Source organism: Odontesthes bonariensis, chromosome 4 (assembly GCF_027942865.1).
Source record: "Odontesthes bonariensis isolate fOdoBon6 chromosome 4, fOdoBon6.hap1, whole genome shotgun sequence".
NCBI classification, from domain to species: domain Eukaryota; kingdom Metazoa; phylum Chordata; class Actinopteri; order Atheriniformes; family Atherinopsidae; genus Odontesthes; species Odontesthes bonariensis.
Window position 1 is genome coordinate 35,253,810 of NC_134509.1, and position 27,159 is coordinate 35,280,968.

A 27,159-nucleotide genomic window follows, 5' to 3' on the forward strand; every position below is an offset into this window, starting at 1 on the left:
GAGTAGGCTTTTTAAGTAAAGGTTTAATTACAACAACCTTAAACGCCATACTGTAGCCGATCAAGAAAAATGGATTAAATCCAATATGAGCGTTAACTTGGTAAAAATCTTCATGAAAAATTGGGTTGAGACAGGGTTTAAAAGACAAGTCAATGATTTGAATAAAGCCATTTTCGTTGTCCGACGGGACAAAAACCATCCAAATACAAATCAGGCTCTACAGAGAGTTGTCATGCCTTTTTTTTTTCTGAAATTGATCATTAATTTGTAAAGAAACTTACAAAAAAAGATTATTGGGGTATAATCTCCCATACATTCAAATTTTAGTATAAGCATGATAAGAAACCTATTTCCTAAGTGGTCTTTAGGATGCTTTTTCTTTTTTTTCCATTCATGTTATTTACAATTTTTTTTTTTCCCTTTCTTTTTCAAACCTGTCAGATAAGTCATATCGTGGAATGCCTCACTGAAATATTAACTTTGCTGTCATATGTGAATCCTCCCTGCTGTTTTTTATAGTATGCACACATCTAGCTGCTCAGCAGGACACCTTATTGAGCCTGAAAGCTAGGTGACTGCACTGATCATGCAAGTCTGCACAGTCATAGTTTAACACCACAAACTCTGTTTGAAGCATTTAGTCAGTACAGTGCCAGAAAAAGTCCTGATTCTATTTCTACTCACCATAGATTAAGTCCTTTATGATAATAATGTCCTCATAACCTTTCCTCTTGCGCCACCCTGATATTACATAACTGCTGACAGTGAAGCAGTGAAAGCAGACAGTTTGTGGAGATCTTCCAGAGCAGAGAGAGTGTGCTGAAGAGTTATGTACAATTTGTGTCCTTGATCGGAAACCTCCGTCACCTTGTGTCACATCACACTCTACAGTCTGCTACTTTGAATCACACTCACGCATCCAACCATGCAGAGAAAACCATCAGACATCAGTCAGGAGGCTTAAACTCCTTTTTCCCTACCTGTCTGCCTACCTACCTTTCTTTCTCTTTCTTACTTTCTTGACATACATATTTTTAGTACATTAGTACATAGTTGCAGTGAGAAGCTTCTACAAGTAGATCAAGGGGGCACAGAGTGTCCATTGGAAGTAAAATTCTATCCCATTTTCAGTTCCTATTCATCACTGTTCGACTCCACAGTATAGGGATTCATCTAACTTTGACTGTTTGTTTCTCCAGAGCTCCTGTAAAGGCACTGTATTAAGACTAAATTGAAGCTGCTGTTCCTATTTAGATTCATGAGAAACAGTTGAAGACAACTGAGTTTGGAGTCATACACACCCTCAGCTTCCTGGCTCACAGAGTGGTTGAAAGCTGCTGGATGGGGGTTTGGGTTATTAGCATAGCAAGTGTAAGTGTTGTAATGCTTACCATTAAATTAGGATGAGATCTGAGGGGAAGAACAGAAGTAGCTGGTCCATTTTCTATCCATTTTCTGCTTTCAGATAGACCAAACACCTGCTGATCATAAATGTAATGACACCAGGAGATTTTGTTCTGCCTTTCATGGTAATGATTTTGTGACGATACATAAAGGGTATGTGATGTCGTATTTAAAGATTCTCTACAGAAGTAAGATTAATAGTCCGACTAGAAAAAGCTTTTCCTGCGAAACAGCAGTGAGAATGCTTATGAGCTGAATGGGGTTAGGTGACCATGCTAAAAAATGTTAGCAGAAATCAAGTGAGTAATGAAAGTATGAAAGTTAAAGGAATATTTTTTAATATCAGAAAAAGCTGAAAATGATCAGTGTGTCACTCTGCTGGCTCTTCATTCATAAAGAACAAAAATGAGCAAAAATAAAAGTTCAATATTTTAAAAAGTGCAAAAGTCAGAAATACCAAAAGATGGAGCATAAATCTCATGAACGAGCTGAACGTTTTGAGACCAAAATTGTTGAAATAGGAGAAAGTATGTAGGAGTGGTTAAAGGACAAAAAAATTTACAGAAGAATAAAGAAGAAAAATAAAAAGAAACAGAAAAACAATAGTGAGAATGCTTAATCAGCATTCTCACAAAAATAAAGGGAAACAGGAAAACAGTAGCTGTAAAGCATTCTCAGAATTACCTATGAGAAAAGCCAACATCTTTCTAGGGTCTGAGGGACTTGGTAACTTTATTGTGAAGGATACAATAAACCTGCAATAATGGAATTAAATTGCCCTTGGCGGTGACAGTTCGAAGCTGTGACTCCAGCATTGGCAAATCATCAGCAATTAAAATCATGTTGTTTTATGGGGAACTTGTTAACAAACGTAGCTTATTTTCATACTCAAAGGTTACGTTATACATACCCAGAGTAAGTCTACTATATGTATGTGTATATATATATATATATATATATACATACAAACATAGTTTGATGATAAGAGGATTAGCCATGAGGATAAGACTAAGATAGTTAAAATAATTTATTGGAATTTCTGCTATTGCTACTAAAAGAAGGATTTTTTTTCATTATTTTTTTTCTTTCTACTGTATTGTAAAAAGTTGTGGACCTCCATACCTGGGTCTGGTTCTGCACCTGCTATTGCTAGTTCAGCACCAGCTCAGCTCCACCGTTGTCCCAAGGCTGTACAGTAAACACTCTGAAGGTCACAGCAAGTACCCCCTAATGATTGTGACAACTATAATCAGTGCCACAGTCTGAGTCTCTGTGCATGACAGCATATTTCTGCTAGCACTGGTGGATGGAGCAGGTATTGATCCACTGACCCTGGACCCACTCTGCTGACATGCTGTGATGGGGGAGAGCCTTGTCAGGCTGGACTGCACCATTCTGTATCGATGGACTGAGCTGTGTGTGTAAGGAGAAACGGTTGATCTGTAAATAAAGACAAAACAACGGAGCACATATTTATTAAACTCTATTAAACAAAGAGCTCTTAATTATAAAAGTATGAGAATTCAGACACCTTTCTTTCATCAAGTGGGATTGGTCGATCAGTACACAAGCTGCTTGATTTCTGACAGTACATTGTGTACAATTGCTAATCTTCTAATCTACTGGAATAATTAATTTAACTATTTTCTAATTCATAGTTTACACATACACACCCCCCGTGGGGACCCGGGGTAGAATAGGTTCCTAGCACCCCCTTGCTGATCGTAAGAGGCGACAAATGGGGCGACTTGTTTGCCGTAAGTTGCGACCCGTGTCAGTGGAGGAAGAATGCCTGGCACTTGAGGAATGTGGTTTGTTGCGACTTCCACACGTCCAACACAGTGCTTTGGCTCCGACTTCACTTAGACGGGAGGTTGGACGGGCCCGATCCAACCAATCGGCTAGTCAAAGCGCTCTAGATTTTATTTTTTTTGGTACCATGCTTTTATCTTTCCCTGAAGACTTTGGCTGAGGGTCAATCGAGTGAAATTAACATTTTTGTTTAGATTGCTCCAGTATACCATCCCTGTATCTCTGATGCATATCTGGAGGAGAACCGCAGCGCTGTGCATCCCCTAGTTGGGCTCCGAGGAGGGTGGGGAGCAGAGATGATGAATGCTTTCAATACAAATATGGCTACTAATCAACCCCACAAGAAAATATTTATGGATCAAGACTCGGACGACGCTGACGAAATGGCATTGATTTACCCCCTCAAAGGAAATAACTGGCCTAAGTTTATAGTTATGGAATCTGTAGCCCCTTTCACACTGAGACCCGCTACCTTTGCGGGTCCAAATTGCACCTTCGACCCGCGTCGAGCAGTGTGAACGCTTGGCGTGTTAGGTGACCCGTGTCGCCTGAAGCCGAGTTCAGGGGGCGTTGCCTAGTGGCAGAGCGTCACATGAAACACATAAAATGCTGGGCGTGTACAATGACGTAGGCACAAGCCATGCGTCGGAGGTAGGGTTAAATACAGAGTAGCTTCCTCCCCAGATGGCGTGGCACATGTCAAAATATGGCCAGTCCAATCGCCCTCTGCCACTCCTGGAACTTTTTCCTCATGGCTTTTAATTTGTTGGTCACCTGCGTCTTGCTGCGTGGGAAACCGCGCTCTCCCATCTTTCTCGCCAGCCCTTCCAGCAGAGGTCCATATTTCACCATCCCCGACATGTGGCGGTAAATAACGTCCTTTGCTCGGAGGCTGAGGAGCTCGCGGACCTCCTTGTCTCCCCAGTTGGCCATCTTCAAAAATGTCTCGAACTTGAAGTAAAACAGAGTAAAACTTGTCCTCACCTGTCGCTTTTGTTCTGAATCAGCTGTCCATTCTGTCTTTTAAACTCCTCACATCACGCCACGCCCACGTGCGACCCGCGTCAATTGCTTTCACATCAAACTCGGATCGGCAAAAAGACTAGGGTCCGACGCGGGTCGAAAGACAAGTCGAGTTGACGCGCCAGCCCGGGTCGTCGGTGTGAACGCAACAGCGGACACGCTAAATTCGCGGATTAAACGCGGTTATTCCTCAGTGTGAAAGGGGCTTGTGACATCAGACGTGCCCCTCACTAAATTGTCCCCTTTTGCAATCCAGAAAGGAATTTCAGGAATAGCGGGGACAGTCAAAGATGTTAAAAAAATTAAATCTGGTCAGATTTTGATTGTATGCTCTAAAAAGTCCCATGCTGATAATTTACTGCGCTGTAGCAGTTTAGGAGGAATACCAATACGAACCCTCCCTCATCCGCATCTGAACAGTTGCAAAGGCGTAATCCGCACGAGAGATCTCCATGATATGGATGAAGCTGATATAGCCACAGAACTAAAAGATCAAGGAGTGACTCAGGTGAAGAGAATAACCCTGAAAAGAGATGACAAAATTGTTAAAACAGGTACTTATATCCTGACTTTCAACTTACATGACCAACCGGAGAGAATCTCAATTGGATATTTAAGTGTAAGAGTGGATAAATACATCCCTCACCCTTTGAGACGTTTTAGTTGCCAGAAATTTGGCCATGGCTCAGCAAGTTGTAAATAAACCAGTTTGCTGTACCTGTGGAGAAAATTGGCATCAACTTCCTTGTACGAGACCACCCAAATGCTGCAACTGCAAAGGGAACCATACAGCCTCATCGAAGGATTGCCCTGGATTAAAGAAAAAGAAATTCAAAGAATTAGGGTCACAAAGAAAATAAGTTATCCAGAAGCAAGAAAACAGGTGGAAGGGTTTCCTGCATATAACTTCCAGCAATCTTTTGCCTCTATTGTTAAACCCCCAATGAAGACAATTGATTGTCAAACGGATTTCACCTGGATGAACAAAGAAAAACCACAACTGATCAATGGAAATGAAACCTCATCAACTTCCAGTAAATCCAAAATGAGCTCCCAGTTTTCTGCCAGTCAAACTTCAGTTATGATCGAACCGTCCCAACCATTAAAAGAGAAAAAGAAATTGACTAATAATTCTCCTCAATCTAAATCGAGTCAAGGAAATAAGAATGGAAATTCTGTGAATGTGGAAATGAAGGAACCCTCAGCCCATCGTAGCCGAAGCTCCTCCCCCAAAAGCAGGAGCAAAGGCCCTGTTCCAGTCCTACCCACATGACCGTAGCTAGCCATATTATTCTAATAATTTTTCTGAGCTGCAGCAACTAGCTGCTCTTTTTAATCCTCTTGCCTTTTGCCTTCAAGAGACTTACCAATCTCCAAATAATACTATGTCCTTAAAGAATTACTTAATTTTTAATGCCTATGGCCCAAATGTTCAGTGCCCTTCTGGTGGAGCGGCTGTATTAATACGAAATGACATAATTCATAGTCATCTTCCAGTCACTACCCATCTACAAGTGGTAGCAGTCCGACTAACTCTCCATAAAGTTGTTACCTTGTGTTCTGTCTACATTCCACCTGATGTCACAGTAACTCTACAGGACCTGGATAATGTAATGGCGCAATTTCCTCCCCCATATATGTTTTTAGGAGATTTTAATGCTCATAATCCTGCATGGGGAGGAAACTACTCTAATGCTAAAGGCAAGGTTATTGAGGACTTTATCACTAAAACTGACCTATGCCTGTGGAATGATGGATCTTTTACCTATTTGCATCCGGGCCATGGAACATACTCATCGATTGATTTATCCATATGTGATCCTAACCTTTTACTCGATTTTTCTTGGCAACCGCTAAATGACCTATGTGGGAGTGATCATTTCCCCCTGGTAATGTCATCTACAGCAGCAGACACACAGTTAAGACTTCCAAGGTGGCAACTTCAAAAAGCCAACTGGAATCTCTTTCAGTACCTTTGTGATATCCAACTGGGTCACATACCCCAAGATATTGACAATCATGTTGATAATTTCACCAAGACGTTGATATCCATTGCAGAGGAAGCTGTCCCAAAAACCTCAGGAAAGCCCCACCACAGGTCTAACCCATGGTTCAACAATGACTGTAAAAAGGCCATTGATGCCAGGAGAAAGGCAGATAGGATGTTCAACAAGCATCCAACAACTGCAAACCTTACAAGATTGAAAATTTCAAGAGCCCAAGCATGCAGGACCATTAATGGTGCCAAAGCACAAAGTTGGAGAGAGTATGTTTCGAGCCTTACAAGGGATGCATCCTCAAAAAAGGTCTGGAATTTCATTAGAAAGATGAAGACTAAAGGAGGAACTGTAAGAGTCCAGCACTTAAAATGCCCTCAAGGTCTTTTGACGTCTAAGCAAGATATAGTTGATAAACTTGCGGAAACATTTGAAAAGAATTCCTCTGTGGAAAATGGTCATCTTGAGTTTCAAGCCTTGCGCACAAAAGAGGAAGCAAAGGCCCTGAATTTCTTATCAGACAACTTGGAACCATACAACCAGCCATTTTCAATGGATGAGCTCCTCTGCCCTATTAGAAACTCTCATGATACTGCAGTGGGACCTGACATGATCCATTATCAATTTTTAAAACACCTACCATCCAGTGTGCTATCTCATCTCCTGACAATATTTGATGTGATCTGTTAATCAGGAAAAGTACCTATCTCCTGGAAGAAAGCCTTTATCATTCCCATTCCAAAACCTGGTAAAGTCCATACAGATCCCACCAACTATCGTCCAATAGCCTTAACCAACTGCCTGTGTAAGACTATGGAAAGAATGGTGAATAAAAGACTTGTGTGGATGCTTGAATCAGATAGACATTTGAGTAAATATCAATGTGGCTTCAGGCAAGGAATGAGCACAATGGACCATCTTATTAGACTGGAGGCCTATATACGAGATGGATTTATCAGGAAAGAACATATAATAACAGTATTTTTTTACCTTGAAAAGGCGTATGATACCACTTGGAAATATGGTATTTTAAAGGACTTGCACTACATGGGGTTCAGAGGACATCTGCCCATTTTTATCTCCAATTTTTTATCCAATAGAGTTTTTCAAGTTCAGTTAGGTACAACTTTTTCAACACAGCACCTGCAAGAACAATGAGTCCCTCAAGGAAGTATCCTCTCTGTCACCCTCTTCAGTGTCAAAATCAATAGCATTGCAAAGGAAATCAATCCAAATCTTTTCTGCAGACTGTATGTTGACGACCTCTGTATTTGTTATAGAGGCACATATATGAGTACAATCGAAAGACAACTTCAGCTATGCATAAATAAGATCAGCACTTGCTCTGTCCAAAATGGTTTCAAGTTTTCTAAATCCAAAACTGTTTGCACTCATTTTTGCCAACTGCGAACTTTGCATCATGAGCCACTGCTGTATATGGATGGTGCAGCAATCCAAGTTGTGAAAGAGTTTAAATTCCTTGGTCTTACACTTGATAATAAATGATCTTTTATTCCACACATGAAGAATCTTAAGAAGAGATGTTTTAAAACTCTGGATATTTTGAAGGTCCTGGCAAAGACAAAGTGGGGGGCAGAGTGGACTGTACTGCTACGCCTGTATAGAGCACTTGTGAGATCCCGTTTGGACTATGGATGTATTGTCTATGGATCAGCAAGAAAATCTTACATTCAGATGTTGGATACTGTTCATCACCAAGGTTTAAGACTGGCCCTAGGGGCTTTTAGAACCTCACCAGTGCAGAGTCTTTATGTAGAAGCCAGAGAACCATCCCTTCAACTGCGACGCTTGAAACTTGCTCTTCAATATGCAGTCAAAATCAAAGGGAACAGAGATAACCCTGCCTACTCCACTGTTTTTCAACCACAGTATTTGAACTTTTATGAGGCTACACCAAGGTCTATCAGACCTTTTGGATAAAGGATTAAACCTTTACTTGAAGATTTGAATGTTGACCTTGGTGGACTAACATCTTCTCACCTTTGTTCCATTCCCCCTTGGACCCTGAGACAACCAGTAATTGTGCAGGACCTGAGTCACAGAAAGAAATCAAGCACACACCCAAACAAGTACCAAAGTTGCTTCCTTGATGTTAGACATCGCTTCCCTTTGCACACTCCAATCTATACTGATGGCTCAAAGACTGATACCTGTGTGTCCTCAGCAATGGTAGTCTCTTCTAATCAGTGTGGAATACGCATCCCAAACCTATGCTCGATTTTTTTTTTTTTTTTTTTTTTTTTTTTTTTTTTTTTTTTTTACAGCTGAAGCCCAAGCCTTGCTCTTAAGTCTTGAATACATTGAACAGTACAACCAACAAAAATCCTTGATTTGCCCAGACTCTAGGTCATGCCTTCAGGCTTTGGAATTTTTAAAGACTGACCACCCGTTGATCACCAAAATACTTGGAAAAGTGGATCACCTAACTAAACTCAACCTGGACATTGTTTTTTGTTGGGTCCCTGGTCACATGGGCCTGAGCGGTAATGAAAAGGCTGACAGTGCTGCTAAAGGAGCCCTGGATGAAGATATTACTGAATGCCAAATCCCTGTCTCTGATATCAAAGCTGTACTTTCTTCCTACATAATGGATAAATGGCAAGCCGAATGGGACAACTGTGCTAGAAATAAGCTGCATGAAATATGTAATACTGTGAAACAAATCACAACTCCGTCATTTTCATGTAGACATGATCAAGTTGTCTATACAAGGTGTAGAATTGGACGTTCTAGACTCACTCATGGTTTTTTGTTAACTGGAGGTGAACCTCCCCTATGTGATCTTTGTGGTAATCCCTTATCAATTAAGCATATTCTATCTTGCTCTGCCCTTAGAATTAAAAGGCAGCAGTTTTTTAAAGAAGGTACTATAGTAGGTATTTTTAATAAGGTCCCACCTTTAAAGGTTTTAAACTTTTTAAAGTGCATTGATGTGAACAAACTTATTTAATGTATTTCTTTATTAATTTCATTGTTGGTATTTAGTGTCAAGTGCAATGTATTACCTGTATTAGCCATGAAATAGCCACAGCTGCTTAACTGGCTTTAAATGAAAACAAACAAATAAACAAACAAACACATACACACATATGAGTATATTTTTTAGTTTAGGCATATATATATATATATATATATATATATATTCATATACACATACATACTGTTTGAACAGGGTAAAATACTTACTTCAACCAAGTTGCCATACTTAACTGCGTTTTTATACTAGTAAGGGTAAGGGATAAGTAAGGGATTACACTGCCCAACATAGGTTTAGCTGCTTTGAACCCAGTTTAAAAATGTAAGGAGTAATTCAGTTATTACCTTTTTGTTATAGCACATAAATCAGACAAAAACAAAAGTTATTTACACCGTAGAAAGAAAAGTAACAGTAATGTTGATCATTTTTAGCTTAACAGAGGGACCCCTGAATGTAGCCAAGTTAATGGGATTTTCTGAGATGAAAATTTATTCCATTTACATATTTTAATGTCTTAAACTGATGATTGAATTGATAACCTATCATCTTTTAAAAAATGGACCAACTTGTTTGTGTTGTATTAGAGGAGAAACTGGAACTATTCTTGCTATGTCTTCAAAAATAAAACTCTAAATTGCTTACAGACTAACTGAAGCTCTTCAGTTGATTTTTTTTTTTTTTTTTTTAGAATGTTTGTTTGAGTTATGAAGATGAACAATTTTAACAAAACAAACTTTCATAATATTTGAAATGCCATGTCAAACAACACACTTTATGCAGCTTCAAATCCACAATTTGAGCTACTAACGTGCCTCTAATGATACAGAAAGATTAGTTGTCACAGGTGGAAGAGAAGGACCCAAAATGCCGACACGAAGCCAACAGGAGGTAGAGAAAAACTCAACCTAATTTATTTGGAAACTATAGCAGAAAGTGCGGCTGAGCCGGAAACACCATGAAACTTAAGTGGTTACATCGAGAATCTGGCAAGGACTGAATAAAACAGGGTGCTTAAATTTTGTAGAGGGCTGATTGATGAGTGATGGTAGCTGAGGATGATGGATAAGTGTGGCAGAGTGGAGCTAATAACCAGAACAGGGGGGGACCGTGGAAACTAAGGACTAATGATCAGGGTCTAGATACAAAACTAAAAGCAGGAAAAGGGTGAATATGGAATCAGAAGAATACATGAACTACGAAAAACAGAAACTCAAAAGACAAGAACAATGGAACACAAAAACCCATAGATCATGACATTAGTGAAAGATTTTCAGCTCAGGAGCAAACGGATTAAGTCTTTTGACCTCGTCAATGTGTCTGTCTGAAGTGCCAGAAATGTTTATGGCATGATCAGACTGCAGTCAAAGCTCGGTAAAAAAATTATTTTAAGTCAATACTTGTTGCTAGTCTGTTTCATTTTCAGGTTCTGAAAAGATTTAAAAGGTAATTTTCTAATTTGGAGGTTTATTTTCTTGAGCCTTTAGCTTTTTTATTGAAGTGTTCCTTATCTATAGCATGTCAGTTACCTTGAAGTTGCTGCTGCAACACTTAATGTTCTCCTCTGTGATTAATAAAGATCATATAGTAATATGACATTCGGAAACTTCACCTGAAACTTTAGAAAAGGTACGATTTTGGTGATGGAAGTATAAAAACTTACACTACATATACTTTCCCTGCTGTTTACAGCGCTGCTATATGCCACCATCTTCGGTAATGTCACCACCATATTCCAGCAGATGTATGCCAACACCAACCGCTACCATGAGATGCTCAACAGTGTGCGAGACTTTCTCGAACTCTATCAGGTCCCCAAAGGCCTCAGTGAACGAGTGATGGATTACATTGTATCCACCTGGTCCATGACCAGAGGCATTGACACTGACAAGGTAAATCCTCTGCACAGTTTCAGTGTGTGTCTTTCTCAGCACAGGCACAGTGACACTAAGCTTTGTAAGATCACAAATTATTCTTCTTGTGCTCCTTGACTTCTTTCACATTGCGTTTGATACATAACTGAGCTCGTTGGAATGTTTGTAAATAATTTGACAATAAACGTGACTCGGGGAAATCTGAAAATTTATAAATTAGGGCGTAAAAGTCACATAGTGTTTTTGTGATTTTACAGAAACATTAGATGTCCTGTTCGATGTTCAACTGACAGCTGACTGTGTTACATGGGCTACAGTGTATGTTTAATTGCTGGTAACTGATCACAAGTGGTCACTCAAGACACCTGTGGGGATGCATTTTAACACCAGGTATGAACACACGTATTTTGAACTACCTACTTGTGATTGGACGCCAGGACGCATGCCAGTACCAAATGTGAATAGGGCCTAATTGTGTCAGTTTGCACCTGGTACTACAATGTGTCTCCATATGCGTTCCTAGTGGCTGTTTATGATCAAATTGCACTTCCCTACTCTGCAAATAAACACGTGGCCTACGTCACATCCTGTCATCTATGGTAGGCAATAAACAGTTAATTGCTAATAGGTCTGCTGATGTTTCAAGTCGTAAAAGTCAAATCCTCGGTGGACCTGAAGTTTTGGTGCAGCTCGCAGCTGCTTTTTCCCCCTCAAGATTAACTTGAAAGTGAAAAAGGATAAAAAAAATATGATGCAGTATAAAAAAAGGAGCAGGAAATGATCTCTGAATAACAATTCCTCTGTGCTTGAACTACGCATAATAATTAATCCATAAATGCTACCACTTCCATGGAGGCTCATCAGGTAAGTAGTCCTTCAGTGAGGTCCAGGATACATTTTTGTTTCTCACTAACTTCCAATTGTGGACTGAGTAGTCAGATTTAATTAAGTTGTCTGTACATCCTGCACATGTTTTCACCTGTACTCGGCACTATTCAATTGTGATGAGATGTAAAAAGGGCCTCTTTAATTCAGGTGATTGACCCAGAAAATGTTGTACAGAGTGATTTAATTGTGATTGGAAAATTGTTCTCTGCTTTAACTTAAATTCTGCCTTTATGAATGGCATACATTGAGCAATTTTTTTGGAAGGAGAGGAATAATGATACATAACAAGGGTACATATCGAACTAGGAACAGGATTTTCACAGTTACATGAACTTGAAGTGAACAACTTGCAGCTGTGTTCGGTTTTTAATGATCCTTTGAACTCCAGTTCAACATCTTATTTAGCCTTGTGGATCCTTCCATCTATAGTGACCAAAGCCAAATTTGAACTGCATTCTAAGCTAGTTCATCTGAAAAATTATGATAATAATAATAATAAAAATAATGACTTGGTTTTATATAGCGCCTTTCAAGTAACCCAAGGTCGCTTTACAAAAAGGAGATGGGGCTAGGGAATAGAGGAAAGAAGAGGGGAGGGGGTAGAAATGGGGATGGGGCCAAGGTGATTAAGGACCATAGGCCTATGATTGAGAGAGGTCTCAGCATGTTGTGTCCCACACAAATTTATTCTGACACAGAGCGCTAACCTTCAAATATTGAAGTTTGAACCCTTACAGCTACATCAGGTGGAAATAAATGGATAGTTTATAATTTATTCAACTTTATGATTACATATCATCACAAATGCAGCACAGAACTAATTAGCAATTAGTCCTGTGCTGCATTTCTTTTTTCTCTGTCAGCTACCACACAGCTAATTCTGACGTAGTTGTGATGAGCTGTTTGGGTCTGGCTTAGTGTCACTTCAATTTGACCTGACTGTCTGCAGGTGCTGCAGATTTGTCCCAAGGACATGCGGGCAGACATCTGCGTCCACCTCAACAGGAAGGTTTTTAAAGAACACCCAGCCTTTCGGCTGGCCAGTGACGGCTGCTTGCGGGCCCTCGCCATGGAGTTCCAGACCATCCACAGTGCGCCAGGTGACCTCATTTACCATGCTGGAGAGAGTGTGGACAGCCTCTGCTTTGTGGTGTCGGGATCACTTGAGGTCATCCAGGATGAGGAGGTGGTGGCCATTTTAGGTAAGAGGTTTTAAAACTGAAATTAAACGGCTGAAAGTTTTAGAGAATAGGTGTAGCTTTTTGTTCTGCTGTAATAAAAATTCCATTTGCACTATTAGCACTTGTTTGAATCTTGCAACTGTTTTACAAACATATACAACAGAAAAAAGAAAATGCTCACACCTGATAAGACTAAGAGAATTTATATTTAACATCTGAATGAAGCTGAATCTGCCACCCAAACTTTGTGATGTTGTTGTGTGAAAGTATGAAATGTTTTAATATAACAAATCCAAAAAGTTCAGTCACACAGAGTCAGATGGAATAATTTATAGTTTAAGTATTCAGCATTCACATACCTTCTACAGACCTATACAGTACTACACTTTGGGATTTTCATTTACAAAATTTTGGCAGAGCTACATGGAGCTTACCCACCACTAAGAGCAACTTGGGACAGCGTTTTGACAAAGATAACTTAGATTGACAGGGATTGAACCACCAACTTTAAGATTAGTTCGCAACCTGCCACCTATGCCATGCACTTCTGTTCCATGTTATGTTGTTTTTAACAAGGACTTTTAAAGGACGCACAACTGAACAAAAATAATGTAGTTTCAGGCTTTTCAGTCACCTGTTTTTGATGGTCAAACAAGAGATGTTTTTTTTAAAGTCAGGGAGATTTCCTTTTTGAAACAGCTCAGTTCTTTTTTTTTTGGTCATCAACACACCTTTGAGATTTATAAAAACTCAGTTGGAACAGAAAGGAAATGTCAAACTATTTTACTCTGGGAGTAAAATGGGGAACTGAAAATGCCTTTTTACTGCTTGCAGCTGACACTAATTTCCTCAAAACCTTTTAGCCCTGAAGAGTCACCTGCCACAAAAAACAGCTATACTTCCTCTGCAAATAAAAACTAGAAACTTAATGTGTTTGCTATTGTCATCTGCATGTGCAGGATATATACTCCAGGGCCATCATTGGCAAATAATCACTTTAATGCTGCATGGTTTTAGCCTAAAAGTTGGAGATCATTCATTGAATCAGAAGCGAGCAGAGTGAAAGGTGATGGTGGATGCTGTCAAAGCAGAGCGTGGCTGAATGAACAGCTGTCAGGCATTATTATGCAACTCACTCTGGATGTTCACAACACTTCCTTTGCTTTTTATCAAGCTTAATGATGTTCAACAATATTCCACTGTCAGTGTGCAGGTGGAAACAAAGTAATTTATCATCTGTTTTCTTTGAAAAAATGACTTTTTAACACTTTTATGTAACATTTGGTGTTAAACAATGCTTAGATTAGAAAAGAAAACTAAACTGATACAGGGACCAAGAATGAGATTGTAAGTACCAATGACAGCAAAAGGAATGGATCAACCAAACCTAAAGTGTATTATTAGACAGCCCAGCTGCAGGCAGTTGTGGTCCTTGATGGCCCAGGATGGAGACTGTATTGATTTTTAGAACATTCACTTCCTTATTTACCTCTACACTCTTGACATGTGGACAGAGATGATAGATTCTCAGGATGAGTCCAGATCTCCATTAGAATTTTAGAAATAAAAACAAATTCTATTCATTTGTTTCAGTTCTTCACAACAAATGTTATTTTGATTCCACTTAAGAAACACTTATTGTGAAAATTGCTATTTATTTGAGTGAATTACAAAAATATTAATAGAAATAAAAAATTATACAAAAGAAATAGTAGCCACACCAGTTAAAAAGACAAAAGACCTTTTCTCAACTAATGTTTTGTTGTGTGATAGCTCTCTAGCTATAGAAATAAAAAATCACAACAGCAGTACAGAGTCTTGCAATATTTTAATGAAATTAAACTAAATCAAAGTTAATTTGAAAAGTGAATGGATTCATTAAAAAAATTGCAACTATCATTACAAGCTTTCATTATGCATGTTCATTGTTGTTGGTAGAAATTACCTCCTGTATCATTCTGTGTTCTCGTGTATCTGATGAAGCCTCTAACTGAAAATTTACCCAACACAGGCAGCAGATCATTGTTAAATCAAATAGTTGCATCTCTGACTCAGAAGTAATACTGTGAGGCTCATGTTAACATTTTCCCAATAGCTTGCAACATGTAATTATTCTATTTGTGCTAAGATCTGGGAAACTTGTCAAGGTTTCTCTATCCTTACACCTTACAGTTTTTTAATCCTTGCTGCTTAAGGACCCATCTGCCATCTTTGCATGGGTCCAGGAATCTGTTTTCAAAACTTTATTGTGACTGAGATGTTGAAAGGAAATATGTTGAATTGACTTTAGCAATCTGCTTCTGTTTTGAGATTATACTTCCACACAATCTCTGGAGTGGTGAAGTTATTTGCAGACTGCCATTGGCTGCAGTTCCTCTCTGCATAAATATTTAGATTTTACTCACCATCTCTGTAGTCTCATCTTTTAGTAGACGCTATTTATAGTCTATGTATTCACTTCACTTCCTCTTTTTTGCATTTAGACAAATGTTTTGTTAGAGCAGCTGTCTCGATGAACACCATTTATCACTTTAATGTGTGTTTTTACAGAAGCATACTGTTGCTTCATACGATGGTGTTCATCAGTTTCACTCTGATTAATTGTCATTTATTTGTTTTCACCTGAAGGTTGGTTCATAGAAGAACCAAAGATGAGAATCATAATTATGAAAATAGGAATTAGCTACACTTTCATCTGTGTTTCAAGGAGTGTTTCAAGCACCTGTCATTTGGCTTGACTATTTTTACTAGTGGGTTCCAACTCGACTCCTGTGGATGCAGTTCTCAAAACAGATTTAAATGCTTTCCTGTACCTGATATAAATTTGTTTGAAATGGAAAAAGTCATTCTTCTCTTACAAAAAGGAAAGTTTGAAGAAATAATCCCAGTGTTCCCTATACTAATTTACACCAAACATTTCATGTTTACAAAGATTTTTAACTTCTTTTCACATGTTAAAACAAGCCGATTAAATCTTTCTCCGTTGTAGGGTGTGTACAGCTTGCCAATAACACTACTGTAACGGAACTAATGATACTTATATGCTTGTCACTAAGCAAAAATGATCACCCCATGCTGCAAGAATCTTTTTTTTTTTTTTTTTTTTTTTCTTCTGAGAAAATTTGTCCTCAGGGATGAATTGGATGAATGTGTTGACACAACTTGGCAGAGATCCTCTGACAACAGATCAAAGATCTTTGGACTACATTCACTTCACAGTCACAAAACGGCATAACTATTTTCAGCATCCTGTTTTCACAAATCAACTGTGATGTGGAAGATGATAGCAAAAGTATGAAACCGCTTTGAATGCATTTAGGTTCAGATGAAATTCTGGCTGCCTGTGTGAATCCTATTTGATGGATTTGCTCTGAGTCACTGTAGTCATTGCATGCAGAATCCTAGCAGGATGCCTTTCTAATGAATCGGCTAATAGTGAATAGCATTCTATTTTTTTTTTCTTTTAAATGATCAATAACTTGAGTTTCTATGATGTAACTTTGTCTATTTTCAAACTGGGCATTTACAGCAATGAGCCCCTGTTACTGTGATATTAATAGAGGTGACTGAATTAGCCTTCCGTAAACTATTACTTGGTTAGACATAATTCAAAACAGCTTTGCATACATTTCTATTATGTTCTCTGGTACGAGTTGTATAAAATGTCTAGAAATGTGAGTTGTGTGTGTGTGTGTGTGTATATATATATATATATATGTGTGTGTGTGTGTATTGTTATGCCCCGTCTAGGGGTAACCAAGGCGCAACATAAATGTGACCCATTTTCCTCAACCCTCAAGCAACCACGGAAACATTATTTAGAATTTAACAGTTTATTTATAATATATATAATGTCAACTTGGAGATAGGTCTAATAGGCTTCAGGATGGGCGAAGACCAAAACGACAAACAAACAGAACTATGTTCAAGAGGGAAACTGACTTAAACAAAGCAACTTCAAAACAAAAGACAACCACTTACATTCCTCTACTAATAAAACAGGGGAAAACTCAAGAAAATAATATGGCAGCCCACCGCTACAAACTCTAAGATACAAGTTTGTTTACACATAAAAAAAAAGACTTGTGGCAATGGTGTGGCTGGTTGGGAGGAGAGGGAGATGAGTCCCCTTGCTGTTGTCATCCCAGGTCTTTATTACGAAGTCCACTCCCAGGTAGCCAATCTTCTATGGGCTCTTTAAGTGCTTGCCAATTGGAGCTTGGCACCTGCACACCATAATTTGCATAAAGTTAATGAAAAAGACACAAGTAGTAACAATATATATATATTTGTGTGTATGTGTATATATATATATATATATATATATATATATATATATATAGTTATTATTATTTTTATTTTTTCACACTCAGGACCCGTCAGTTCAACTAGGTCCAGACCTGTCAATGGAAATGTGTCCAGTGTTTGATTTTTGTTAGTTTTCCTGGGTAGCAACAATTAAAAAAAGTTTAATTTGACAATTATATTTAAACACAATTGTTGTGTTTGTGTCTGCAGGTAAAGGTGATGTGTTTGGGGATGTGTTCTGGAAGGAGATGACATTGGCTCAGTCGTGTGCTAATGTCAGAGCGCTAACTTACTGCGACCTCCATGTCATAAAACGTGACGCCCTGCAGAAAGTTCTGGAGTTTTACTCCAACTTTGCAAACCACTTTGCTAGAAACTTGGTACTCACCTACAACCTGAGGAAGAGGGTAAGTTATCTTTCCTATAATATTCTTCAGTACAGTTTTTTCCCTTTTTTCTTTTTGAAACTGGCAGTTGTTTTTACTATTTGTGTGTCCTGTTTAAGAACCTGCTTCAGCATACTCTGCTTCTTTATTTGGTCATACTTGAGGGTGAAACATATTTCATTGCACAAGAAACTTTACATGTCCAATGATGAAATAAAACACCAAAATGCTTCTAAAATCATATCAAAGAGACAAAAAAAACAAAATGGGAAAAGCACAAATTTGTGCCTGTGTGTGAATCTCAGTGTGTTATAGTCACGTGACCTGGGACTGTGTTACAGCTTGGTGCTGAGATGGCTCTGTTGTCGCCTGAGGACTTTACATAAGCGGCTTTGTTCTCAGTTCGTACTCCTCCACAGAGAGGGTGCGACTGTGTCGGTGAAGCTGACAGTGCGGAGGTGGATGATGACAGACTGCTGTGTTCACACCTCAACTGCTGCTACAGTTCAAACATACTCTGCTCAGTTTAAACCTTAAAATAAGTTACATGAAAGAGAAAACATACATTTATCCAGAGCTGAATTATTGATGCATACATACATCAGGGCTCTCAAGTTTTGAATGCAAGCAAGAGTGACACAAGAGTGACACTGAGATCCTCCGAGACACGAACCGTAAATGTGGATCTACAGCACTGCGAAAAAGCAGGAAAAAACACCGGGGAAAAAAGGCCGGAATCTGCAACAGACTGCGAGAGTGCACATCGTCAACCTGCTGGCAAACGTCCAGTTCCTGGACAATAAGCTGGACGAGATCAGCTTATTGTTGTGTAATAATGTCTTATGGGGTTGCAGTAAAAAAATTTAAAAAGATGTTTTATAGTTTTTCAGAAGCTCAGAAATAAATGGTTAAATGTACAGTTTTAACTGTTTGAGAAATCACAGGTTTTAGAAAGCTTTTTAAAATGAAGTCTTAGCCTCAATTTGTTAAATCACAAAAACAATTTACAATCCAGGAGCTACTTCTGCAAAATAGGCACCTGCTGTAATGTTTGTGTCTTTATGCCGCTCTAGTTCTCACTTTTTCTTCTATGTTATCAGTGACTGACTATGACTGGCCAATTTAATATGCTATGGATCACAACTATTTTATTTCTGTGTACACTTTTTATTCGCCCTTTATTTAACCAATAAGGTCCCGTATGGATGTAAGATCTGTTCTTCTGGGGGAACTATGATCAAGTTGGCAGCATAAAGGAAAATTTTATTCAAAACTTTAATAAAACTTTTGTGTGAAGAGCTTTTTAAAGAAAATAACAAATAAAAATGAATTCACATTGTACATAGTGAAAAATGAATAGATGAATAGACCTTCAACAAAATCAGCCAATTTTTCAGGTTTCCTTCAGGACAGTTCACCCTAAAATGTAGATGAGACTGTCAGTTAGCTGATGATGATTTGAAGCTTTTTGGATCACTGATCTATACATATTTCAGACCAGGTTGTGCTCATATCCAATCCACCTGTTAATGTCATGTTATGTATTTCTCCATCCTGTTCCTTTTTAGATATGTCTTTTGCTACGACATTGAGTAAAATAAGCTCAAATGCAGAACACGGGTTCAGTAGGTAACTTAATGTGGATTTGTTACAATATTTTAAACGATACAAGGTTTTACTATTGTAATTTGCAGGTTGATTAACTGATAGGCAGGTGGGATTTATATATTTGATAGAGCAGGAATCCATACTGGAACATAGAATTATCTGGTAAGTAATGGAAGAAAAACCAGGGTTGATATGCTGCAGGATAATGAACTGATGACAGAGAGCCAAAAACCATGCCCACGACACACACACATGCACACAGTCAGAGCCACATACAATGGAACGAGAAAGTCACACATGAAGGAAACGAGGTATGGGAAACGGGGAGCTCTGAGCATGTCATCTTTACTAAATCTGTCCGTACAATTTTGCCCATTCCCCTTCAAATGCATGGAAACTTTTGAGAACTTCAACAAAATCTGGCCATAGTTTGTAAAAACAGCACAGAAGTTGACATATATTCTGAACCTTGTTAAGCAGAAGATCTAATGTAGTAACCCTGAGATCCAATATTAAACAGTCAGAGAATCAATAAATTCCTGTTAACCTGGAAATTAAAGTATTGTGACTGTCCTCTATCCTTAAGTATTATGTAATATTTCTGATGCTGTAACAAGTACCATGAGTGTTTTTATGGGACTAATTTGCTTTAATTGAGATTAAAAACTGATATGAAACTAGCAGTTGCTTTAAAACTAGAGAAACTGAAGTTATTTCCTTTTTTTTTGTGAAGTGAAAACACCCAAAAAGTAATACCTGGTTGGAAATGGAAGGTCAAAGCACTCACATCTTCTTTCAGAACTCACTTTGTCACGCTCATGCTATTTCAGATGTCACAAAGAAAGAATGCATGTTATGGAAAATTTTAAAATTAGAACAGAGCACATATCAAACCCTTTGTTCAAATATGAATTTGTCTGACATACTGATGGCAAGCAGCCTACTGGAACAAGACATTGATGGAATAGAGTAGAGAATCTCACATTGTTGGAACTGTACTATTGCAGCAATCCTAGTGAGATATAGGATATATGCAGAGGAAATGGCATGAACAGTCTCACTTTTAAAAGGGAAAAAAATACTTTTTTCAAGTTTTACAGAACATCTATTGCAGTCATTCACCCACTATAAAAAATTATCTGAAATTATCATCTGAAAGATATCAAACATGCATATAAGCCATGTAATTATACATATGATACAAATAAATGCACAGAGAATATTAAATTCAATCTAAATTTTCTCAAAACTTTGCAGGGTAATGAGTTGTTGGTCTCTAAGTAAATAGTTTTTCTTCTACTGAGATAAGTAACAATATTTTTGAAGACTATATAATCATTGATTGTTCAATAATAACACAGAGAGTGTGTCACACAGGCTTTCAGAAATGATTTTATCTTTAATGTTTTTTTGTACTATCTTCAGGTGATCTTCTGTATTCACAAATTTATACTCGAATACAGTGGGGCAAAAAAGTATTTAGTCAGCCACCAATTGTGCAAGTTTGAGTAGAGAGTAGAGTAGAGTAGAGTGGAGTACCATTTATTAATCCCGAAGGAAATTAAGGTGTCCAGTAGCATATAAACATATAAACACAAACACATATAAACATATACACAAGGCACTATACACAACATTGCACATATAACAGCCATATAACTCTCCATACACTTAAAAAGATGAGAGGCCTGTAATATTAATCATAGGTACACTTTAACTATGAGAGACAGAATGGGGGGAAAGAATCCAGGAAATCACATTGTAGGATTTTTAATGAATTAATTGGCAAATTCCTCAGTAAAATAAGTATTTGGTCACCTACAAACAGCAAGATTTCTGGCTCTCACAGAAGTGTAACTTTTTCTTTAAGAGGCTCCTCTGTCATCCACTCGTTACCTGTATTAATGGCACTTGTTTGAACTCGTTACCAGTATAAAAGACACCTGTCCACAACCTCATAGTCACACTCCAAACTCCACTATGACCAAGACCAAAGAGCTGTCAAAGGACACCAGAAACAAATTGTAGACCTGGACCAGGCTGGGAAGACTGAATCTGCAATAGGTAAGCAGCTTCGTATGAAGAAATTAACTGTAGGAGCAATTATTAGAAAATGGAAGACATACAAGACCACTGATAATATCCCTCGATCTGGGGCTCCACGCAAGATCTCACCCCGTGGGGTCAAAATTATCACAAAAACGGTGAGCAAAAATCCCAGAACCACACGGGGGGACTTAGTGAATGACCTGCAGAGAGCTGGGACCAAAGTAACAAAGGCTACCATCAGTAACGCACTACGCCGCCAGGGACTCAAATCCTCTAGTGCCAGATGTGTCCCCCTGCTTAAGCCAGTACATGTCTATGCCCGTCTGAAGTTTGCTATAGAGAGCATTTGGATGATCCAGAAGAGCACTGGGAGAATGTCAGATGAAACCAAAATAGAACTTTTTGGTAAAAACTCAACTTGTCATGTTTGGAGGAGAAAGAATGCTGAGTTGCATCCAAAGAACACCATACCTACTGTGAAGCATGGAGGTGGAAATATCATGCTTTGGGGCTGTTTTACTGCAAAGCGACCAGGATGACTGATCCGTGTAAAGGAAAGAATCAATGGGGCCATGTATCGTGAGATTCTTTAAATCTGGTTACAGCATCCTCTGATAGACACCTTCTATATGTATTCTATATACATATTTTATATGTATAGCCAGGTAATGTAAACTCAAAGGTTATCAGAAAATGGTCAGATAAGACAGGGTTATGAGGGAACACTGTTAACTGTTCACTCTCAATGCCATAAGTCAGCACAAGATCAACGGTGTGATTTAAGGCAGTGAGTCGGTCTGTGAACACTTTGATCAAATCCAATAGAGTCTAATATAGAATTAAAGTTAATCTACATAAATGTTAAAGTCACCCACTACAATGACTTTATCTGTACTCAGCACTATCTGGGATAAAAATTCTGAGAATTCAGACAGAAACTCAGAATAAGGGCCAGGTGGACGATACACAACAACAAACACAAGAGGTTTCTGGGATTTCCACTTTGCGTGGGAAAAACTGAGAATCAGAGATTCAAACGAGCTCAAACTAATCTTGGGTCTGGGACTGATTAGTAACCCTGAAGATAGCTGCCACTCCCCCTCCTCTGAAGTTGGGGGTCTGCACCAAAATGTAGCATATCTTGTACAAGTCTGTTGTGGAGAGAGACACAAACTGATAAAGAAGGCGAGCTCTGTGTTGGGGACTACCCTTGAGCTACTGGAGCTGATTGTTAAAAAATAATTTTACCATGTGAACTTGCAGGGATACCTGCCTGCTTTCATGTGCTGATGTTTATTTCTACAAAATGTCTGAAATTTCTGAAACGTATCATCTGAATATTTTCATCACCAACGTTAATGAAACTAGGCTAACAATAAATGATTGTTCAGACAGATGTTTGCAAAGGTTTATGAAGAAACAACATGATGTAAAATGAAACCCACAACCGAGGCCGCAGGGGCAAGAAGGGGTATTGCCCCCTCAAATTAATGTCTTGGCGCCAAAAATAAAAAATCGAAATTTTTGGAAGTTGAGAAAGCACATTTTAATATAACCACAAAATTATTATATTACAAGTTGGTAAAAGTAACTGTAGTTGAAGAAAAATCTGCCAAAAAAAGAGACAAGACACAGTATCAGCTGCCTCTCTCTCTGTCCCTCCCAAGACCCCCCTAGACTTCTCTGTCTACTGTAAATCGATATGAGAGCCATCGTGTCCTGTTCTGCCTGCTGTGCAATAATGGTGCTGGTGAAGTGAAATAACCTGCCAGAACAGTTCTCACCTCCAACTAACAGACTGTTATCTCTGCAGAGACGAGTCACACAGCTTTCACAACTTAACAACCGCATTGAAACATTGAAACCAACATCTGTCCTTATAACATCCAAAATTTAAACGTTAATATTTAGGTTTAAGACTTAAAACATTCCTGCTGATTATTTTACAAACTTACAATTATTAGAATAAATGCTTTAAAATATATAAATATTTCTCTAAATGTGTAGAAACCCATCCATGTTTATTTTTTACCAAACTTATGAAAGCAAAGTTGAAAATTTATATTATTTTCAGATTTATCAGCAGATTTATGGACTTTTGTTTGGTTTCTCCTAATGGATGTCTTGTTTACCTTAGATAGCTCTCTAATAGAGTTATCCAGCAGCTGCTGCTCTGTTCTCATGATCCAATTTCATCAGGTCAGTAGCTCTATAATTGGTTCTGGCTTCAAACTCTTGATGACTTTGCTGAGGGAAAAACGTGGCCGCCACCATTCTGCGCTATCAGGCTAAGCAGAAGTCATGAGGTCACATTGTAGCCAATAGTTCCACGATACCTTTAATGTTCATTAAAGTAATTAACTGATGCACAAAACACAGGGGTGCAGTGAAGTCAACAGCGTAACCATCAGCTCCTGCATCATCTGCGACAAATTGAAGGGAACACATTTTGGAACCTGTTTAAGTCTAGTTCAGTTTACAGTCCTACTGATTCACCAGTTCCCTCCAGGTAGCCATTGTTTACAGTCAGAAAGGCTAGACCTCAAAAATGAAAAAATGGATCTGATGTAGAAGTGCCCTAAAGGGCAACAGCCCGACGGACACCATGGTACTAATTCATAGAAACAAACCTCTGGTCCCTCTAGATTTCCATAGAAAGTCCTTGTTAAGTTGCAAGACAATAAAATTTGTCCATAAGTAATAACGCCATTATTAACATATTCAGTTTGCTTGTGATCCTTCTGGTACTGTAATCATTTTTACTGCATAACAGGCAACTTCAAAACACAGAAACCAACACCAACAGAAAAGATGAAGATGTGACACATTGCCCAACTTAGAGATGCCATCCATGCTTGTTGAATGCAGTCTCACACTGCTCTTCTTGATTACAAAACAGTTAGAAATGTCCAGTGTGTCTAGCATGACATATAACAGCATAATGTGCAGCTTTCCACAAAGTGAATTAGCCTCATCTTACCCCTCTATTCAGGAAAAACTTCAGTGACTGATCTGAACATGAAAAATATTGAAGATCCACTTTAGAGACAGTATGTGGCTTATCTTATCTGGGCCTCTGTTGACAACTGGTGGTGTACCAGTGACATTTTAATATAGATTGGTCATTCTAAAATAGTGCAAACAGAATCCTTATCTTCATGTAATTCTACACTAATTAAACATACCGGAGTTCTGAATATTATTGCATTTCTTTCCACAATTGTTGGTATTACAGTTTTAACATAGCTCTGACCTTTGAGCATACAAACAAAGCAAATGATGATGTGAGCCATCAAATGGTTTGCTTGGGATATTTTTGAGTTGCCAGAAGCAATTCAAGGAAGGAAATAAAAATTACAAACTTCAGGAGCTGGTAACTTCAGCTGCTGTGATGTGCTAATTCTAACTATCTTTGTTTTAGGTCAAATCAAACCAGACACTAGGAAGGCATTATGCTTTCAAGCATTTCGGTCGGTTCAGAAGCAGTTTTTTAGGTGTTTGTTGTGGACTTTGGACTGACTTTTGCAGACCTTTTAGATTCAACACATTTTTAGATTAAAAATGTACAAAACAATGAAATAGAAATAAAGACACTACTTACACACTTTTTTAGATTTAGATTAAAGCTTTGGAGAAAGCTTTGGTTTTTTTTTTTAACAGATCCTCAAACTGCACACTTTTAGATGTGAGTTTCCCAGCACTGGCACTGTTGATCATGCACTTTTTATTGGCATCCTGAATGTGTAGGTAGGAATCTCAGATCTTTCTCTGTACCAATATAAAATATTACGGCATGTATTATCTTTTATTTACCTCAGGAGTTAGTAAAGCTTGCGTTGGGGCAATCACATTATGTCAACTAAAAGTTTTTACAGTTGATTTCTCCAGTGCTTTTGATACAATTCAGCCTATACTGTTATGTAAAAAGCTGCAGAATACATATACAGGTGGATACCCCCACAATCACCTGGATTATTGACTACCTGACAAACAGACCACAGTTTGACTGACGGGTTTTGTGTCTGAGAAGGTGATCAGCAGCACAAGAGCGCCACAGGGGACTACTTTCACAGTTTCTTTTTACTCTGTACACCTCAGACTTCCAGTACAACTCAGTCCCGTCATCTCCAGAACAGCTCTGATGGCTCTGCAGTTATTGAGTGTATCAGTGATGAACAAGAGACAGGGAATTGGTCAATCGCTTTGTGGCACAGTGTGAGAACAATCACCTCATCTTAAACACAAACAAAGAAAAGAGGCGATTGTGGATTTCAGGAAGACGAGGAGCAAGCCAAACAGTCTCCATCCTCGGTGAAGAAGTGGAGGTGGTTGAGGAATATAAACACCTGGGAGTTCACCTGGGGTCCGTTTCACGTAGCAGGTTCAACCAACTCTGAGTCTATTCCTGATCTCTGAGTTGATCTACTCTGAGATAGACAACCCTGAGTTTTCGGTTCCAGAAACGCTGATTTGAGTGAGGTTAATCAACTCTGAGTAAGTTCACCTTGAGTTTAGCGCGTGCACCACAACTTTAAAAAGCCAGCATCAATGGAGCCCTGATTCGACGAGTCACCTTGGCAACGGGGAAGAGGAGGGGCTACGTTTTTCACCAACCTCAAATTGGAAATCTTAATGCGCTCATACGGCGAGTTTCAATACGTTTTTTTACAGCAGCAAAAGTGTAAGTTTAAATGTAGTCCTTTGCAATCACAATAATATTACAGGGAAACTGCTTGAATGGTAGCCCATTCATTTATTTCATTTAGGTGCAATCCCGCAGGGGAGAAGCGCTCTTGGCAACAGCTTAAGATGAAATATAAAAACATTGTTCAAACAGGTGAGACCTCGGCATGGAGGTACCTCATTTTGATCATGGTTTACACTGTAAAGTAAATATTAAGTGGCTATTTGACTGTGCAGTTATTTTATTCCCAACATAATGCTGTTTTCACACACATAAACTATGTCTTCTCATCTATACCATCCATTTATATACACCGCTGAATCCGTCAGTCGGGTCGCGGGGGGGCTGGAGCCTATCCCAGCGGTCAATGGGCAAGAGGCGGGGTACACCCTGGACAGGCCGCCAGTCCATCACAGGGCCACATAGAGACAAACAAGACAAACAACCATGCACACTCACAGTCACGCCTAAGGACAATTTAGAGTCATCATCTATATCATGTTCTGTTAAATAATTAAGCCTATTTAAACTAACACAGACTTCTGAGCCAACAGAAAGAAGGCAGATGCCTGTAAAACGGGTGCTGCCCAGCACCACCACCTCTAACGGGAGGGCAGTGGCTGAGGGAATCCCGGAGGGAATCCACCCCCAAGACACGAGTGCCTTTATAAAATATAATAGGCCTATATATGTCTTTTTTTAAGCCTATTCATACAAATATTTATTTGTCTTTTATGTCTTTTTTTTCTTTTGTCCCAACACATTCTGATGGTGCCGCTCAAAAAGATAATTGTCTGTAAATGCAAAAATCTATGCGCGGTCTGATAACCATCTCCGATGAATATTTATTTCTCTGCGCAATAATGCTGCACCTTCATCCACGGGATCGTTGTCAAAAGGACATGTTCGTGAAAAAAGTTGCCTCCTACTGTGCCTAATGGACTTCTAGA

General features: G+C 38.7%; 1 protein-coding gene across 1 annotated transcript in view; it reads left to right on the forward strand.

The window, feature by feature from the left end:
• The window catches only part of LOC142379032 (voltage-gated delayed rectifier potassium channel KCNH1-like), a 68,264-nt gene that overhangs the window by 28,926 nt on the left and 12,179 nt on the right, over positions 1 to 27,159 (forward strand). Inside the window, exons 8-10 of the mRNA XM_075464102.1 lie at positions 10,924 to 11,123; positions 12,943 to 13,195; positions 17,693 to 17,889. Of these exons, the coding sequence (XP_075320217.1) occupies positions 10,924 to 11,123; positions 12,943 to 13,195; positions 17,693 to 17,889 (650 nt within the window). The remainder of the gene's footprint in view (positions 1 to 10,923; positions 11,124 to 12,942; positions 13,196 to 17,692; positions 17,890 to 27,159) is intronic.